Below are 20,078 nucleotides of genomic sequence, written 5' to 3' on the forward strand. Positions count from 1 at the left end.
CTAAAAACAGGGCATTCACGAAATCAATTCAGTATTGAAAATGACCCACGAACCAATACCATACCATACAATATCTGCCGCTCAGAACAACTCATTTTGGGGGGTCGTAGGATTAATGATCGAAAAATTTCGATGGAACTCGACATTAGTATTTATAGTGGAGAGTCTACCATCAACGAACACTTTCAATATCGCAAAATAACGGCGCGATGGGTTCCCAAATTGTTAAACTTCCTACAGATGAATCATGAGGATACTACCACACTCCCGAAAACAAAGTATCGTCTAAAGAGTGAAGGAAGAATGAGGAAGGGACGAATAGAATTAGGTCCCTGGGTAAGATTATTTGTACTGTATTCTGGAATCCAGCGTAAAAAAAGTTCCATAAACGCTGCATTAGGGTAACGGGCGCCCTCATACCATTAAGGGCGTGCATTATCCTGCGACTCTCGCTCGATACATTATCATAACTGAGATGAGATATATAAGAACATCCCCCATACGTTCCGAACTTATCACCGTGCAACTACTACATTTTTGAATTACTGAAAGAAACCTTCGGAGGTCAAAAATTTCACACCGGTGGCGAGATCAGAGCGTTTGTGACGATTATATTTGATCCGCCCTCGTACATTGAACATTGAAACCATTCCGCACTCATAAAGGTGGTTAAAACAGTAATGAAAGTCGTGATTTTGTGTCTACTGTAGCAGTATTTTCTGAAACTAATTATTTTAATTGACATGGTGCCCCAACATTAATGAACTTTACCAATTTAGTGATATCCGTTCTTGTTAAAATGGTAATATATTCAAGACCTGGATTATTTATTGCAGTTAATATCCTTTCAGGTGATAATAATAGTCCTAGATATGAAGTTTCAACCAAATATACAGGGATAAATTAAGCCAACTACACTTTCCAAAAATGTGAAATACTAATTTTGGGTTTTATTAGAAATTTGGGCAGTTACAACCTGAAAGTAAACAAAATATGAATATTAGCTCTCCCATAGAATCAACTCAGTATCACAATTTTTTGTCCTTTGACTGCTCTCAACCATTAATAATTGTCAATCACTATGATGAAGTAAATGCTTTATTATGTTATTTCTTGTAAACATCTTGAAATAGATCAGAAAATAATAGATGCCACTGCAAAGAATTCTATTGATAATTTTTCAGAATTGACAAATATTTTGAAAGACTGGGCGTTCGATATGAAAACGCAAATGGCGTATATTCAATACTGTATTGAATGTTATTGACGATGAATAATTACAGATAAATAAGTCTCAAAAATTACAATATTTTCAGACCATCAAGTGACATTTAATTCAAATCATCACGCGATGCCAAAAATGCTATGCGGAAACAACTATGTAGAACAGGAGCCCAAAAAAGGAAACAAATTTCTCAGAATTGACAAATATTTTGGAAGACTGAGCGTTGGATACGAAAACGCAAATGGCTAAGATTATATAATCAAAATATGTATATAATAACATTATCAATAATGTTGTCGTCAAATTACTGATTAATAAGTCTAAGAAATAACATTATTGTGAATTGTTTTAATGTGATGTTGGATTTATAAGCCAATTTAAAATCTACTTACTTAAATATTACCTCCAATCCCTTTGTATGAACAGGATTGGAAGTTATCAGAGCAAATTTTCCTTGTTTTTCAGTTTGGTTTTTGAAAAAAGTGGTTTTACCTATTTACAATTCTTTAATCGTAACCGTTGAGTACAGTTACATCCTCAATAAAGTTCTTTTCTTTCTTGTATCTCTCGATGGTAAGTCAAAATCAATACATAAATAATAATAATAATGTGAAATTGTTGGAAAATGTATCCAATAATAAATTGTTGGATGCATTTGAAAGCACAGAAATTGCTCTATAGTTTAGAAGTCAAGGAATAAATGTGAAGATTCCCGTCAAGGAAATTTTCCCGAAAATTTATTATAAAACAGGTAAGTCAAGTCAGTCTCTGAAGACGATAACTTGGTTATCGAAACGCGCGTGAGACAGTGTAATTGTGAGTGGTGGTGTAAAAAGTGTATTCAGTATCTCACAGAGGAAAAAGTCTTTATTGAATTAGTCGTGATTCATACTAATTCAAAAACTACTGGAGGAAACACGACATATCTTTTATTTCATTCCACCAGCTGTTGTTGCATTTGTGGAAATGCCCAATAGGTTCAAACTATCTTAAAGACAGCCCTCATGCGGGCTAAATAGAGGTCAATCCGTTTCTTATCAGGAAGATGAACCTTGTGTATTTTCGGAATAGTTGGTCGGGAATAAAGTGGAAAGGCAACATGTTAAATACGAGCTCATTTTCTTAGCATTGAATCCGCAATCAGGAAAATGTTACAAAATCATAGCGATCCGGCGAAATAAATGATGAGTTAAAGGATTATAACACAAGCAGAAAAGTCAAGCTTCACCAATAAAAAAATCAAATTGATAAATCATAGCTTACCAGCAACCGCCGTATAAAAACTTGCAATGAATGAGGCTGGAGAACAACAATTAAACTAAGTAAATGGATACTCAAATACCAAGTGATTGACGTCTCATATTTAGATGGATTTTTTTGCCCTAAGGTGGGGCGGAAGCTAATGCCTGTGCAGTGCTATGCTGTGAGTTTGTGTGAGACTCTCAACTAACTAAACCACCCTCCTCTTTTGTACTCCTTAGGAGTTGTGTACGCCGGGAGGACAATAAGTTGTCATATCATCGGCGTACCTCTCGTATTTCCTTTCTTATATTATGTATTTAGATTTGTGTGTGCCCGTTCTCTTTCTCTTTTTTTGATCATAACGTCGGTCATGACTTTCGTTACCACATTCCAGGTTTCCTTACTATTAATCATATATCCTATGATCTCACCGACTGGTGGCAATTCTCCTATTTGATTTTCGAGTGTTCTCCATCGAACACATTCGTACATTTAGATGGATGGATGGATACCAACATATGTTTTTAATTGGAAGAATGCAGTCAATGACATACCGTCAAGCTCAAAAAAGTCCTGAGTTCCAATAATCTCATGTTCGCTAACTGCATTGAGCAACATGCTTATGAATTCGAAAAAAAATATTCAATTTATTTTCTGTTCAATAAAATATTAAAATTTACCTAATTTGAGTTCCCAATTGATTTAAAAAGTATTCAAATGAATTTCAATTGTGCATCAAACTAATATTCTCGTTTTAACATTTTTTTTTCAACCGTTTCAACCGTTTCTTTTAATATTTGTATACTTCGCATAAAAACACATTTCATTCGAAAAATATCTCTAATTTTAATGAATCTTTGCTTTTGAATCAAAAACAAAAGTTTGGTATGGAACAGCAAATAAAATATAAAATGACTAAAGATGGAAAAGAATTATTTTGACTTGAATCCTAAGCGATTGTTTTGTCAAATATCTATTTCTATTTTCACCAATACTTATTTCTGATATTAAATAGTTGAAAATATGTCAATAGTAATACTAAAAATTGATTAAAATTGAAGAAAACAACCTGCGGGATTTTGGTGCATGACTAAAGGAAATTACCGTAAATATTAATTATCTCATAAAGACACATTCAAAGTTCATGATCGCAAATACAGTACAAAATGATACTTGAGCTTTTATTGAAGATCAATCAATGACGGAATTGAGTTTATAGAGATATTAATTGATATTTCGAAGCACTTTGCTAATAAAGGAATAATATAATTAGATTTAGAAGCTATTAGCATTGTATTTAGACTGAGCTGGTGCTGTAAACAAATATTGAAGCGGCAGAAATTTAGAATAAAAACATTTGCATGAAGAAAGTAAATTGTAAGTGTAAATAAACACGGATATATAAGGGGATAATAACACCACAAAATTCACAGTAATCCTCTAGACACATGCCGAGATCCTTTGACTAGGGCACGAAAAACCGACAAAGAAGCGAGAAAGCGAGGCGAGGCGAGAGCTACCATGTACAGTCTCGCACTTGGCATGTCTCGGGATGTCTCGCACTCGGCATGTCTCTGGATGTCTCGCACTTGGCATCTCTTGGGATGTCTCGCACTCGGCATGTCTCTGGATGTCTCGCACTTGGCATCTCTTGGGATGTCTCGCACTCGGCATGTCTCGGGATGTCTCGTACTTTGCATGTCTCGGGATGTCTCGCAGAGAGTGTACAGCCGCCGTTATAATTCCATCGGAGAACATAATGTTCTATGGGAGTTTTCTTAGGTAATAATAAAAGCAAACTCACGAAAAAATTCAAAAGAATCTATAAATAATGGATCCCAGTGACTTTTATAGCACACTGTAACCATAAAATTTTTTCACGTGTAATGGAATCCAGACTAGAAGCTGCAGATGAGTGCTGAGTTAATGCAAATACCCTAGTTAATTGTTCTTCTTTCTTCCACTTTATTAGAGGCTTGTCCTGTATTCTCCAATCTCTTCAGTCTCGATTTTAGGATGTAATGTCCGTGATTCGGCCCATATCTTTGAACGTCTGCCTGCTAATTTTCTGGTGGTTGGCTTCTCCTTGAATGCTAGTTTCTCCAGCCGATCCTCTTCCATTTTGTGGACATGTGCCTACCACTCGCGTCTTCTCCTCCGTACAAATCTGACTACATCTGGTATCTCATGCCTGTCTAATGTTGGAACTGCGTTTTTTATCCCAGAAGGTTATTCCGGCTATTGAACTAAAGGTTTTCATCACTGTTGTTCAGAGACTATAGCTGCTTTGTAAGTATATTCGCACCTTGCTTGAGGTGGACATAAATTTATTGGGCCATATAACAAAATTCCGGAGATTCTGGTGGCCTTGTTGGTTTGTATGTGTCCTTCCTTGTAGATATTTCTATTGCTTGATGTGATTGTTCATAGATAGTTTAAGATCGCGTACTGGGTCTTTACTTATTGTCATAGACTCTGTCTTGTTGATAGATATCTATTCACATTCAATTTTTCTACCATTTTGTTGAATATAAGAAGCTTTCGTTGTAGATTGTCTTCGTATTTTGCTATGTGAACATCATCATCTGTGTAATATACAATTCGGGACTTACTGCTTCTCATCGTGTAGACCCTTCCTGCAGTTTGGACTATGTAAGTTTATTATGCGATCTAGGACAAGGTTAAGCGCATTGAACATTGTCACCCTGTATAATTCCTGTTGTTATTGGAATGTCATCTGTGAGTGTAATTTACTCTTGTATAGTTTAGTGAGTTAAGTTCCTTGACTATTTGTTAACTTACTGTAAAATGCGTATAACTTCTTTGAGTTGTACCTTGTTGAAAGCCTGCGTTAGGTCAACAAAGCATAGGAAGGCCAACTTATTATACTCCATAGCTTTTCCCTCAATTTGTATCAGTATGAATATTGTGTCTGTTGTGAATCTATTGTCTTTGAAGGCCTTGCTCCTCTTCATTTATTTCTATATTTCACGAGAGGTACATTGTTATTATCCTAGCTAGAAGCTTCATTATAGTACTAAGCAGACATATGCCTCACTAATTAATTAGGTTTGCCTTTTTTTATTTTTTATAAATAGGGATGATGCGATGCTGGTTCTCCACTCAATGGGTACTGTCTCCGAAGACATCGTCAAATTTATTAGAGTTGCCACCATATTTAATCACTTCGATGCTGATATTATCCGATCCTGGAGACTCTCTATTTGACCTTGGGATCGCTGTTTCAACCTCATCCTCGATTATTTCGTACAGTATTAGTATTTTCTTCCAGTGTGCTAGGGGTATCATCCTGGTCATATGAGTATAGGTTATTGAAATGATTTGAAAACTCGCTCGGTGACATTTTAGTCGCCATATATTCTGTACAGTCGGTTTTCCTCTTTGTTTAAGTAATGTTACTAAATATTAGAATAATTATACATATTATGGTTACGTTAGGTTAGGTTATTACAAATTCCACGGCTCCACCAAAAACAAAAAACATGTGAAAGAAATTTAGACAAGTCTAGCTGAATACAGACTGGACACACATATCTCTGATGGGTTGTGGCCAACGCCAACGAAAAAAAGGTTGAAGAAAGCTTATTCTAACGTAGTTGTTTAGGTCCTGAGGCAGCGGACCTATCAGATGCGTTAGTACTTCGGCGTAATCGCGTAGAGGCAAGTAATGACCTTGCGCAGCAGTGTCCCTCGAGTGAACCACACGTAAGACGTATTTTTTACTAATTAAGATGCTTTTGTTGTTTGATTTAATGATTTATCCGCTAAAAGTTATAACAAGGTTGGAACCTTCACCGATACGTGTTCAGAGATTTGAATTTTCAAGTTTCGAGACATCATTTTTGAAAGAAGACATATGCAAAAGTATCTTTTCTACGAACAGAAAGTTTTAAGGAAAATTCGTATTTTTGTTAATAAAGCTCAGGATAAAGTGAATATATAACGAGGGTTACATACGAAGTGAAAATATTTCTCTAATTCCATTTTTGTATATACGAGGTTTTCAAGGAAAAATTCGTTTCTGTTCAACGCGCTACAGCGTTCTTAGTTACACTAATTTGCAACGAAAAACCTGATCTAACGTAGTGGCTTTCACGATTGTGTCGGTAAGCATATTAAGTACAATCAAATGAGCATTTTTTATCATCAAATACATTGAAAGTCCAGAAACTCTCGACTAGGGTTACTTGGTGCACAGAGCAACTCTCTCAAGCATTTGTAAGCTCTTGCGAAGCAATGCGATTTGACGGGGTGTTCAGCAACCCATTTTTTCCTAAGTAAATGGTGAAGAATAAAAGCCAAATATGAATAAAAGCCAAATATTACAGTAGAATATTATTACATTGGTAATCGTGAACTTTTATAGTGATAAGTGATCTGCCGAATATTACATTTAAAGCAAACTCGGTTACTAATTATCACAGTGGTGACAGCGCCTTTTCATTTGACTCTAAGGAATTGCGAATTCTTATCAGATTTCTACATCAAGAGGAAAAGTCTGATTATTCTAATGTGTGAAATTCGAAAGCCTGTAGCTCTCAATCAAGTCTAATATGATATACTAACTGAAGAAGTAACAAAAATGTCTTTTATGTTAATAATAAGTGATAGTAAATGATTGTTTTATGTCAAAAATCCTTGATATTAACATTAATACTTATTTATAATACTGAATATTGAGATATGAAAAAATTTTTGATCAGCTGATAAATACTCAAAGTATCAAATTCGTAACCTCATAATTCATTTTCGCATCTATTTTTAACAAACAATTCAACGAAATATATTTTGTTTCAGGCACAAAGGATTTTTAAAGGACTGTCCCAATGGACTTCTGACGGAGCAGGTGGGTTGAAATAATCATGTTATAAATTGTTATTTTTAGACTGAGAAAATACTTTAGGTGAGTGAATGAATGAAAACTCAACCTTTCATTGTTCGCCGTTGAAGTTGAGGTTCAAAAGTGTTGAATGGACTATTTTTTGTTATAAGAAAGTTGTGGTAATTGAATAAGTACACACCTTCTGTTTTCCTTTTTTTACTTTAACCTGAGAACAATTAGAAAAAACCACTTCTTCTTTTATTCTCTCTGATGTTTAATAATATACAGTGAGAGTGAGTTTTATGTATGGAACGCCTCAATTATCTCGGAAACGGCTTGTACGTAAAGAATTTTCAAATTAAACGAGATTTTTCATTCGTAACTATCTAAATGTACAATATTTATTGTAACTTTGGTGTAGATATTGTAAATGTAGCTATAACTCCGGAATTATAGCATTTAGGTGTAAAGAATATTAGATGAAAAAGAAAAAGTACTTATAAGGGATTTTGAAAAGCAAAAAATATGCAGACTGATCTATTTGGAATAACAAAGTTCATTATTCATCATAATACCGGCCGTATCACAAGATCCTTGTACACAAATATTTTGAGGCGTTCCATACATAAAACTCACTCTGTATAATATACATGGTGATTCACGAGGCTTAGCCCTTAATATAACTATTTGGTGATACCTCTTAGTTTTGATGTTTTATTTTGATGATATTTTCATTACGGTTGATACACAAATTGATGTTCACTTTAAATAATGCAACATTCAAATTTCCTGCGTGAATTTTTTGTGCATACATCTTAAATATTTCCTAGTAACTGATTGGCAAGTTGCTCTGATTCTGTTTTTTGAAGCATCTAAATTCTTAGGGACTGTAACAAAATATTCACAAACAAGAATCTAACACTATTATACCTAATGCACAAGCCTGATAAAGTACTGTACCATTTCTTCCAGTCTACCTGCTGCGACCACATAGTTGGTGTCTCATTCAATGAAATATCTTCCGGCAAATGAGGAGAATCCGCAACAAACATTCTCTCGTCCACCTGGGGTTTCTAGCCGACCAATTGGGCTTATTAACTATACCGCTGATGTAAAACCAACTTTAGTCATCCCTCAAAATTCTATTGACATATCCGCATTTTGCTTCGATGTAAATATCAACGGTTTTTTTCATCGTTTTTAACTGGAACATTCTGTGTGATTTCGGATGCGTGTTGTCCCTTTTTCCTACTTCTGGTATGAAGGTTACTTTGGTACTCTTCCAAAGCTCTGTTATATATCCCAGCGTTGAGCTGCCCCAACGATTAAAGATTAAATGTGAGAGTATTGCTCCTCTTCCTTTTCGAAAAAGAACTGGGAAGTTTCCATCAAGTTCTGGTATTCATAGTCCATTTTATTCGTTCACTGCTGCATACGTGCTCGACCACTGCTGCAGATTCTCGTAGCTTTTCTATGTCTCTCCATCTTGTTTTCTGAGTCCGTACTGGAAACTGTTTTCAACAAGAATGGTGCCTTATCCCACTTTCCGTCATATGGTTTTCTCAGTGCCGTACTTGTATTGATTTCAATCTTATTCAAGACCTCTTGGAGTCTTACAGTTGTGAAGTCAATATCTTCGCAGAATTTCGTGAAGATTTGCCACATTTTTTTCAAATTCTTTGTTGTATGTAGTGATTTTATCGGTGTAGCTTTGACAGCCTCCTATACTCTTAGCTCCATATAAAATAAGTGTCCTGGATCTTAACTTGGATAGATGGTCATTTAATCGAGGTCTATCGCTACTTTTCTTGCTATTTGTAAAGGACAACTCGATTTGTACTCATTGAAGATAGCCTCTAAGAGATTCAGTTGCTGTCTATCCGTTCTGGTCTAAATGCTCTTCAAGTTATACTGCGTTATACATTTTCCAATCCGTTCAGCTCTGGATCAGTAGAATCGGTCTCTAGTCTGAACATAATTATTCTATGAACAGAGAAATAAAAAAAGACGGCTATTTCGACACCCTCCCTTTAGTTTATCTACAATTTGTCTCAGGTTGAATTTATGTTTGAAAATTGTTGTACTTTTTGTATTCTTGCGTCCCCAAACAGTGTTGGGTGCGTTTGCATCGTATCCTAGGAGTATTGGCAGCTTCTTTTCTTGACAGTACTTATCTAGTCTTACCGTTTCCATCGGAGTAGCAGGAGACAAAATTAAATTATGTCGTTTTTTATCATGATACCGCTACTTGTGTCATATATTAAATAGATGCTTTGGCAGGTGAGTCCTCTTCTGTAGACCCAAGGTCCCTGAATCAGGACTAAGCTAAGTTAACGCTTAATCGATAACTGCTGATGCCTCTTTAGCGTGATGGGCATTTACTTTGGCTATTTCAGTGCCTGCTATTAAATATCAAGTTCATCAAGTTCAAAAACCGTATGTTTCCCTTGGTGTTATTTAACGGCAGCATCGGTTCCTCCTTCAGTTTCCATCGGAGATCTTCTTGCTCTGAATTTTTAGTACGTTAATTTATAGCTCTATTGGTGTTTATATCATTTAATTCTGCTGCATAATTGATTTTCAGTGTTTTGCTTATCATTATTGAGCAGTTATCCCCCTTTATCAACACACACGTATATTACAACTATATCTAAATTATTTCTATGAAGAATGTCCTAAAAAGTACAAAATTGCAGGCTTTGGTAACGTGTCAATCACTTTCATAATGTGATTTAGTCAAATATATTCAAGTATTATGAACAAATTCAAGTATAGAAGCGTAAAAACAAACGAAACTACCCGTCAGCTGTTCGTATTTACTCACGATATACTGGGGTAGAAACGATCCTATCATTGGCTCCGAATCGACTACTTCATTCGGGATCCGGATTATTTTAGGAAAATTCAGATTGTGATTGAGTTGAACCGATCATAGTGTTCGAAAATCCCTATTCCAGATATATTCTCATTTACCCATCATGTACATTGCGCCTTTAAAGACGGTATTGGTAGATATTTGAGCAACCAATGAATTTAAATGATCTTCGTTTCATTAGTTTGAAAATTATTGAAGTTCTTATTATAAGAAGGACCGAAAATCGATAATGTTACTGTGCATGTTGACACTTGGTTATAGTGAAATTTTCCGCAATTTTGAGAGAAATGACCAATCAAATATCAGAAGATCATCAGCGCTATTGTAATTTTATTGAGTTTCGCAAAGGTAGTAACGCATCATTTGAGATGTTTTTTGATGTGTTTTAGAAGTTTGTAGATGCTTCTAAGCTTCCAAGCTTAGATCCAACAAGTTTGGTCTATCTGACTGTTATCAATCAGGAAGATCAAAAAAATTAGAAGAAGACAGAGGCAAATCTTTGTCAGACAATTGAGGAGCTCTAAAACACCTTCAACCAAGCTTGGTTAACCATCTAAGAATATTTGCAGCTGATTGGAAAACTAAACAGGGCAGGTGGAATGCAACAAAGTAACCACATCCATCACTTACAATGTTTTGGAATGTTTGGAATAGATATAAAGTGAACGGCCAAAATTTGGAACACATTCATTTAAAAATTTGGAAATATGTATATTGAAACATTAAAATAAAATTTTCGACGGCAATAAACACTTTTTTGTTATTCGTCAACATTTATAATAAGCGACACATCAATTACAATGTTTATATTCCACATTTTGGTTTCAACCTTGAACACTTGAAGAAGAAACTGCAGAAATATTTGCTGTTTTGGAAATAACGTCAACAACAGTCTTGTCATCATTTTCTTGTATTTCATTATAATAAATATTAACAATTATTTGTTTTCCGCTAGCGTTAAAATGAAGCTTTTTCGTTCTCTTCTTAGACGGTTATAGCTAATTTCAACAACTTCATCATCTGTCTCCGTGTCAGAAATATTTAAAACAATTACGCAACAGACAAATATAAACAAACTCACTGCAGTACTATAACACGATGCCGTCCCTGTACTACACCTGATCTAACGGCTTCTTCAGCTATGCAGCGCTCGCCCCTTCCTCACGACTTTCGTGGTATATAGTGCCACTGATTTGAACCAATAACGATGCCGCGTAGCGTTCCGCCCAGTGTGCTCACGTGCTGATCATGCACTGATCATTGTTATGGTTTTTTACTATCCTTTAATAAATAGACTTTAGAAAAATATCAACACCGTCAAAATTTTTCAGAGTCTGATATGGAATTTTAGTGACAACTTCGGAGAGATTAGAAAACAAGCTATCAGTGCACTGATGACAATGTAAAAGTTTTAATAAGTATTTTACTGACATAAATTAAAATATTCTTGGTAACCTTTGACAAATTGGCAGAGTCCGACATTTTAAACTCATTGTTGAATGGCGGATGAACCTTTAGAAGTATTAAAAAGACTTTTCAAAGTGAACAAAGCAGATAAAATGTCCTTTAGGTGGAGCCCACTCAACTCATTCTGTAGCCTCAATACACATATTTTTAAAATCTATTTTGGAAATCTTTAGAACAAATATTGGAATCTAGGATATCTTCTAGAATGATCATAAATACTTTATTGGTTTTGTCTCAGACAATTTTTGGTATTAAGCTATAAATAATTATCATTTGAATGGTATATATTATTAAAACATTCGACTGCTTCTTCTATGTTGGAAACATATATCAAATATACTGACCTCAATGTGAGAAAATTATACTCTATAAGATATACTTTTTGGAATCTATCAAAACAATCATAATTATAGCAGTTCTTGTCAGTATAACATAAGTTATGAAGCATACATTTGTAGTGTATCACATGAAATAAAACTTCTCATAGAATTTAGGAACTTTCCCGGGCTTTGAATATTAACATATGAATAAATGAGCAATTTCTCTACAACCAATTCATGAAATGTTAAATAAGAAGAAGCTTAACTGAAATTGAGCATTAAACCATTTTTAAGTCGAAAACTGAACGTTAAATATCTTTTCACAAAAAGTGATCTGTACGATCACTTGATCAAGACGCTCTGTTTTATCTGACCATAAGTCAACCATACTTCAGGCTTCTGTCTACGGTTCAAATGCTTGTTCTTTCCTATGATACTTCCATGACAGCATGACATTGCGAAGCCGAGTTTCCATCTGAAAAAGACGCTTCTGTGTGATTGATGATGTAAGTATCCGCAGAATCTGGATTTTGAAGTGCTAAGAGCCAGACAGTTAATGCAGATATTTATTATGAACATTTAATGGTCATCTCTATTTGCATATTTGGTATGATTGCAAATTTCTAATTAACTATTATATGTTCTACATTTCCAAATTAATTCCAAATTTTCCTTCTGGATCTAGCAATTTTAGAATACATTATAATTCTACCTCTCTTATTTTCCAATTTAATGGCATTGCTCGCTTTCCAAAACGTTAATTCACTTGTAATCCGCGGACTTAATCTACTCAACCAGTCAAACCCAAATAGGTTTGTTCAGTTACCATTGATATTAAATTTGAATTGTAATTAGTAAATGGATTCTATGTTCATTTAATTAAGTTGATATATTCTGAGTAGGTAGGTCTATACCTAATTGTTTTCGTACTGCTGAGCTACTAAAACCACAAATTTCAAAACGTAAATACGGTTCGGTACACAGGGACAAAATTGCTTTACCCACAACTGCAATTAAAATAGAACCATAAAGTTACTAATGTATTCTTTAAACATATACAGTTTTTTATTTATTTAAACCGTTTTTAACGGTGGAGTGAATTTATACACAGGGTGCTTCTCAATTAATTCATTTATACACTAACAATAGATACACTGTTTTATACACTAAACACTAAACTACTCGTTATTCACTAAAATTATTCACTAAGACTTAAGTATTCACTAGCTTATTCAATTTTTTTAAATTCACCTTTCTCGTTAATAAACGAGCGCATATTTATACAAAACGGATTTTTCAATAATTCGGTTCTAGAATGTACGAGGTCTGGTTATTAAATAACGAGACTATGAAAAAGGGTTTTATTATTAAAATTATTCTACATTCGAATGCTCCCCTTTAATATTCTCCCCTCCTCTCACCAAACACCTTTCCATTCGTTTTTTTTTATTGATCGAAGCAGTGCTGGAAGTCTTCTTTGGTGAGGGCATTTAGGAGGAAGCTCCCTTTCAAAGTAGATCTTTTTCTAACCTTTCAAAGAAATCTGAGTAGACCCTTTGAAGAATTATGGTCAGGAGTCAGATTTTTTGGCACCAATTTCGCATAGACTTTTGTCATGTGTAATTCCTCGTGTGAAATTTTTCTAACCATTTCTTTATCGGTGTTTACAGCTTTGACAATAATCTGGATGCTCATTCGACGATTTGCATGCACAATTTTGTTGATTTTGGTCACTGTTTCCGGAGTTGAGTCACAGGGTCACAAGGCGACCTGGGTGCTGGTTATCTTCGGGGCTCTTCTAGCACTCATTAATCTTTTAGGGTTTACCTTTTTTCAGATAATCCGAGTTTATCGTGCTGCAATCTGATCAAAATTTAGATAAGTCAATATCAAAATAGATAAATTTAGATAAATTGCATTGAAGCTGTGTTTTATATGAAGTATAGTGAAAATAACTGCAGCAAGTAATTCCTGCCTCAAAAATTTATTTTATGATCACATCTCTTATAAAATGAATGTTTAATTAGATATTCTATAAATTCTATATCAATTTTCTATTCATATATCATTTTTTTCTAACTTTTAGCTATTATATAGCGAGAATACAATGCAAAAATATAAATACTGTACTGAATAAAGCCCCAGAGTATTTGCGGATTACATGAATGTGTAATACAGTCATTAAATGAAAATTTATATATTTATATAAATTTCTTTTTTGTTTCAGGGATTCATTAAAATATACAAACAGTTTTTTCCACAAGGAGATCCATCCAAATTCGCCTCTTTAGTTTTTAGGGTATTCGACGAAAACAATGTAAGTACTTTAAAACTTAGTTGGAGTCGTAAACATTTTGTTTTGATTTGTGTGCCCTATCTCTCACTTTGGTAAATCACGCATTCCAAAACACTGTTTTATTGATGGCATTGTTGACAAAAATATATTTGATAAACTGCTCCCTTTATGGAGATTTAATTGTTTTTATGAGAGGAAGCAACTATTCAATATTGTATATTCATAAACAAGCATTACGCTTGTGGCAATAATATACCGAAATGTACTTTTTTACTTTTTTAATATACAGGGTTTCCGCATAAAAACCAACACAGAGCACAGGCGTATATGGGATTGACGATTGAGGATAATTTACCTCTTTACCAAGTTGTATCCCTGAGGAGTTACGGGGCTTCAAATCTAGACCAAAAACTTCGAAACTTGTAACTTAAAAATACCATACTTGGTACAATGTATAAGACTGTTGAAAGCTTATGGTGAATAGAAAGCCATCGAACATCGGTTTATGCATAGTGGAAAACCAAATAAGGGATCCATCCATTTGTTTTCAGTAACTGTGGCTATCCGTGTCCAGTCAGTGCTCGAATAAGGAAAGAATTCAAGCTACGGTGGGGGCAGTTGGTACATACTTTTATTCCTTAGAGCTCAGAAGAAAATGCTGATTTTAGAGCTCATGTAGTGAATACAATAAAGAGGTAACTGAAAAACTAAGCGCCAAATATTGTGCCGGATGACAAAAAAGAAGATTACTTTAGGGAGTCGTACAGTCAGTCTTATGGTATGGAGAAAACAACTATATATGAGAAGATATCAAAAAGTTATGAAGGATATACAGAGAAAGACTCTTCTACGAGTGCAATGCAATGCAATTTCTGACTGGATTCCCTCCAATAGATCTCACAATAGAAGAGTGAAGACAAATAGAAAAAGAAGATGAAGATGAAAACAAAATAAATCAAATAACATCAAAAAAATGGCAATAACGATGGGACAGTAATAAAAGCGAAGGTCAATGGACTATGGAACTCATTCCCAGAATGGAAGTATGAACCAACTGTCCCTACTTTGATTATTACTGACTGGACATGGATCTCTTGCGACATACGAAAAGGACCCAGTAGTGATAGCATTGCCATGGGTGGAGCATTTGTAGGACTGATTTCTGACGCTAGGGCCTGCCTAGCGCAACTCCTCGCCAGTTCAGTGCCGCGCGGGCCGTTGACCTGCCACGTTCTGTTGGTCACTAGTAGCCGTTTTTGCTAGTGCTGTTTCACTGCTGCTTCGTTTTTTTATGATGACAAATTCAAGTGAACAATGTGTCGCTGTGATATTTTGTTTTCTACTCGGTAAAAACGCTGCTGAAACTGTTTTAATGTTGAAAACTGCTTACAAAGATGATGCTATGGGGAAAACTCGAGTGTACGAGTGGTTGTCTCGATTTTAAAATGGCGACATGTCGATTGATGACAAACCTCGTTCTGGACGTCCATCAATCGATGAAAGAATTCGAGAGCTTGTGCGCACAGACCGTCGACAGACAATTGATCAACTGTCTGAAATCAGTGGAATATCTTGGCGCTGAGTTCAGCAAACAGGTGACTGGTTCTTTCACCATGATAACACTCCTGCACACTCAGCCATCACGGTTAAAAATAACATGGTTCCGCTGCCCTACGCATCTTACTCGCCTGATCTGGCTCTGTGAGACTTTTTCTTGTTTCCACGCATGAAAAGGCGCATGAAAGGAATCGATTTGAAAACATTGAAGACATCAAGAAAAGAACAAGACAGGAGCTTGCAGTCATCTCTAAAGATGAGCTCAAACAATGTTTCGAACAGTGGAAGTACCGCCGGGACAAATGTATTACCTGTAATCGAGAGTATTTTGAAAGGGATAAGGTTGTTTTGTAAATATATAGCATGTAAAAAATAAATCCGGTTATTTTTGAGTACCCCTCGTATACTAAAAAAATTGGAAAAACAGAGGTCACCTGCACCGATTGCGAAAATAGAGACACACCAGAGGACACCTTAATACAGTGTCATAAATGGAATAGAATCAGAGAAATAGCAGAAACAAAAATAGAAACAACGCTAACCTAACCTAAGTTAACTTGACCTAACCTAACATTATCTAACCAATATAAGGCATATTTCATCAAATTCTGTTAGGTCACTTTTTTTTCAAAGTATATCAAGCTCTACAGTGTTGATTTTTACAAAAACTTGTCCGTAGCTTTTTTCGTTCATAACGTTTTCTAAAAAATTTCATAACGTTGTTCACCCGGTATATAAACTTGAATACAATAGCGTGGATGACAGAATATGGAAGTTTTCAACTTAATTCGTGTAAATTAAATAATTCTTATTTTCAGCCGAAGTAAAACTACTTTTACTTCTGCCCATAACCAGACGCAGTCATAATATAGTTAAAAAACAACGGAAAGCATGCTTTTAGCTATAATAAAATCAAAAAGTGAAAAATTATAAGCATAAGAGTAAAAGCGTGGGATACTTTCTATGATATTTTTAATTTGCGTCCGAAAGCCTTATTTGAGTCTAATTCCCAGCCCTGGGACTGTCCGAATGACTTTTCTGATTACCGAAAATTAATCACTGAGTAGGACTTCCTTTCCTATTATTCCCTACTATCCCCATTTTCTTAATAAGCTCGAAATGGCTCTCAACGGTAAGATGGACGTTAGTGTTTCTAGGTGTTTCTCTTATGTAGGTGACTGAAATATAAAAACAATACGTGTCTGTAGGAAATCTTATCTGGTAAAGTTTCTAGCGCATTACCATTTGATTTCTAACGATCAGTTACTAATATTACAACAATCAAAATATCTGATTATCCTGAATAAATTCACCAGGATTTTCAAGACCTTCTCGTCTTTTGTTGTCGAATGTGTTCGAAAATCTGCGTGACCGTTATAAACTGTACCTGCAGCTCAATACCGCACATTCAAACCATGTATTCTATAGTAATAATGGAAACATTAATGTATAAATATTAATTGAAAAGATATTTCAGTATTCTCATATCGTATTTCCATAGGAAAATAACCGTAAACGTATGATACACAAACAAAGGAGCTACACTCACTATACAGAGAATTAAAAGCTCCACGTCTCCAAAATTTCCATACAAACTTTATTTATGAAGCTTCGTTGTCTTTGTTTCTAATTCAGGTTAGAAGATATGAAATTTCCAACAAAAAGCGTTGGATTTACGATCGGTGTGTGTTTCAACGACTACGGGACGAGCTCTTCACTATTATATTCTCATCAGTTAATTGTTCTAGACATACATTAACATAATGAAGTATTATGCTTATTATGATGATGACAGTTAGTGAACTTAGAATTATATATTCTGAATTTTGTGTGGTACTTTTCGCAATGAGACAAAAAATTTTTTCCTTAAAATTAGTGAAACATAACATTTATCAACTCATTTGTGTAAACAGAAGTTTTATTTTCAAAACTCACCTAAGGAAATTCTCGGATTGTGTCTTCTTCAAAAATTACGTGAAACTTTACATAAAAATTTATCATAAGACAATAAAAGCTGCCAAATATATTTATTATAATAGGAGACTTGCCTGTTCTCGTCATTTTTCTAAATTGTCCATTGTGAATGATCTAAGTAATGAGACTGATAATATTAATAATTATTTTGTTATGTAGCCAAAAATTTATCAAATTCTTTCTCATGATCTGCTTTCATATCTCCCTGATGCTAATGTTAACTTACATAGTTTCTTCTTAATGCCCGTAGTTTTAGCAGAGCTTAGCAGTACAAACAATGACATCAAAAATAAATACTCATCTGGTGCTTACGGACTTACAATAAAAATGTTTTCGCGTTTAATTAACCTTTCATTTCAAAATGAATCATCAAATTATCGCCCAATTGCACTCCTTTCCACGTTATCTAAGATCATAGAAAGATTGGTCAAACACAGGCTTTTATCATTTCTGTTTAAATATAAAATACGTACTACCCATGAATTTGGGTTTTTAAGTAACAAATGCACAAATAATGCTATATTCTTCCTCCTAAATTATGTCTATCCTAACCTAAACAGCCATCCACTGCAACAACTTTTTGTGATTTTTTTAATGATTGTGTTGATCATAATATTTTCATTAACAAACTGCAGTACTACAGATTCGGGGGAACACCTTTCGCTTAGGTTAAGTCAAACCTTACTTAACAGAGCGCAGATTGTAAGGGTTGATGTTTTCCTGCAAGCCAATGATATGTGGAATGCCTCAACGTTCAGTACTAGGCCCTATTTTGTTTTCTATGTTTATAAAAGACATCTCCTATCTAGACACCAGTGGTAAAATATCTAGATTTGCTGACGATGCTAGCTTCTCTTGGAGCAACTCTGATCTCACGGCCCTTAGGACCATATATAGTGATCTAATAACTCTTAAATCATGATGCGATTCTAATATTCTCTGTCTCAACGTTGCAAAAACGAAAGTTTTCTCATAATTCCTGTTTTGCGCTGAGATCAGTTTTCAAAGAACTGAATTTATCCACCTTGTTAACAGTTTATTATGCCCTAATTGAGTCGCATCTGGAGTACGTGTGGTGAGACTCAATTTGAGCGAATTTTTAAAGTACAAAAGAGAGCTGTTAGATATTTACTCGGACTAAATAGCAAGGCTCACTGCGGGAACTTATTTCAAAGATTAAAAATTTAAAGGTTGTTGCACGGCTATCCACTTCGGAACGCGGTACACGACATTCACCTACCTACTCTAAGTTCAGAATTAGTTAAGTGCTCAATATTTTACAAAGCAAAAAAAGCACAATCACTTGCCGATTGCAATAAAATCGATATCATCTTTTCCCGCATTTCGTAATAATTTGAGGGCACATTTACTGGAAAGTGCCTTCTACTCTGTAAAACTTTTGTCCTCAAATTTTAATAATTTTTTGATAATAAATCATTGTCTCTCTCTATCTGTTTGTATTGTTATTAACTCGTTCACAATATGGACTATGAAGTCAATCCTGTTCGGTTATGATAGAAAAGTCTGAAATTTAGTAAGCGCGCCTGATGCAAAAGTTCTCGGAAAGCATTTGATGTTGTTTTCTTACATGTTTTCATATATACAGCGGTGATTAGTTTTTTCAAATTTCTAAAAAGGCCTTCCTGTTTATATGTTTGTTTTTACAATCTAGAAATATTCAAGAACTTCTTTTGGGTATAAATACGTGCTTGTTTAACAGCTAGAAGTGAGTATATAATTGAATGTTATAGTGAACTAAAAAGTTAGTAGTAATCGGTAAATTTCAATAAACCATAGTTATAGTTAAAAGTTAATTATTACAAATAGTATTTAGTGTAAGTGTGTGAGGAAGTAACAGACAGTGTGTATAAATTAACCCCACCGCTAGAAATAGTTGAAATAAATAAGAAAAACATAATAGTATTATTGTGAATGACTTATTGACCTCGATTTTGTCCAAACAATCAAATTCCATCCAAACTTTGCATACTTATCAAAGATTGACGACAATGTAATATTTTTGTCAAAATATCTAATTATCTTGATTATATTCGCCAGGATTCATACATTTCTTCTTGTATTTCTCCAACCATCTACACATCAAAGAGGGATATGGTAGTTATTAACCTTGAAGATTAAAAATACTAATATGAACTGAGTTGAACTGAAGGTGACGACAAGGTTCATAGAAACCAAAATTATGTTCGTAATAGTTCTAAACAATAAAGAAAATAGTAAATACTTGAAAGTTGATGTAGTTATATCTAATATGCTTATAC

General features: G+C 34.5%; 1 protein-coding gene across 1 annotated transcript in view; it reads left to right on the forward strand.

Moving 5' to 3' along the window:
• Positions 1–20,078, forward strand: part of LOC130896333 (frequenin-1) — a 240,036-nt gene that overhangs the window by 147,508 nt on the left and 72,450 nt on the right. Inside the window, exons 3-4 of the mRNA XM_057804342.1 lie at positions 7,286–7,334; positions 14,200–14,289. Coding sequence (XP_057660325.1) covers positions 7,286–7,334; positions 14,200–14,289 — 139 coding nt within the window. The remainder of the gene's footprint in view (positions 1–7,285; positions 7,335–14,199; positions 14,290–20,078) is intronic.

This window comes from Diorhabda carinulata, chromosome 7 (assembly GCF_026250575.1).
Source record: "Diorhabda carinulata isolate Delta chromosome 7, icDioCari1.1, whole genome shotgun sequence".
Lineage (NCBI taxonomy): Eukaryota > Metazoa > Arthropoda > Insecta > Coleoptera > Chrysomelidae > Diorhabda > Diorhabda carinulata.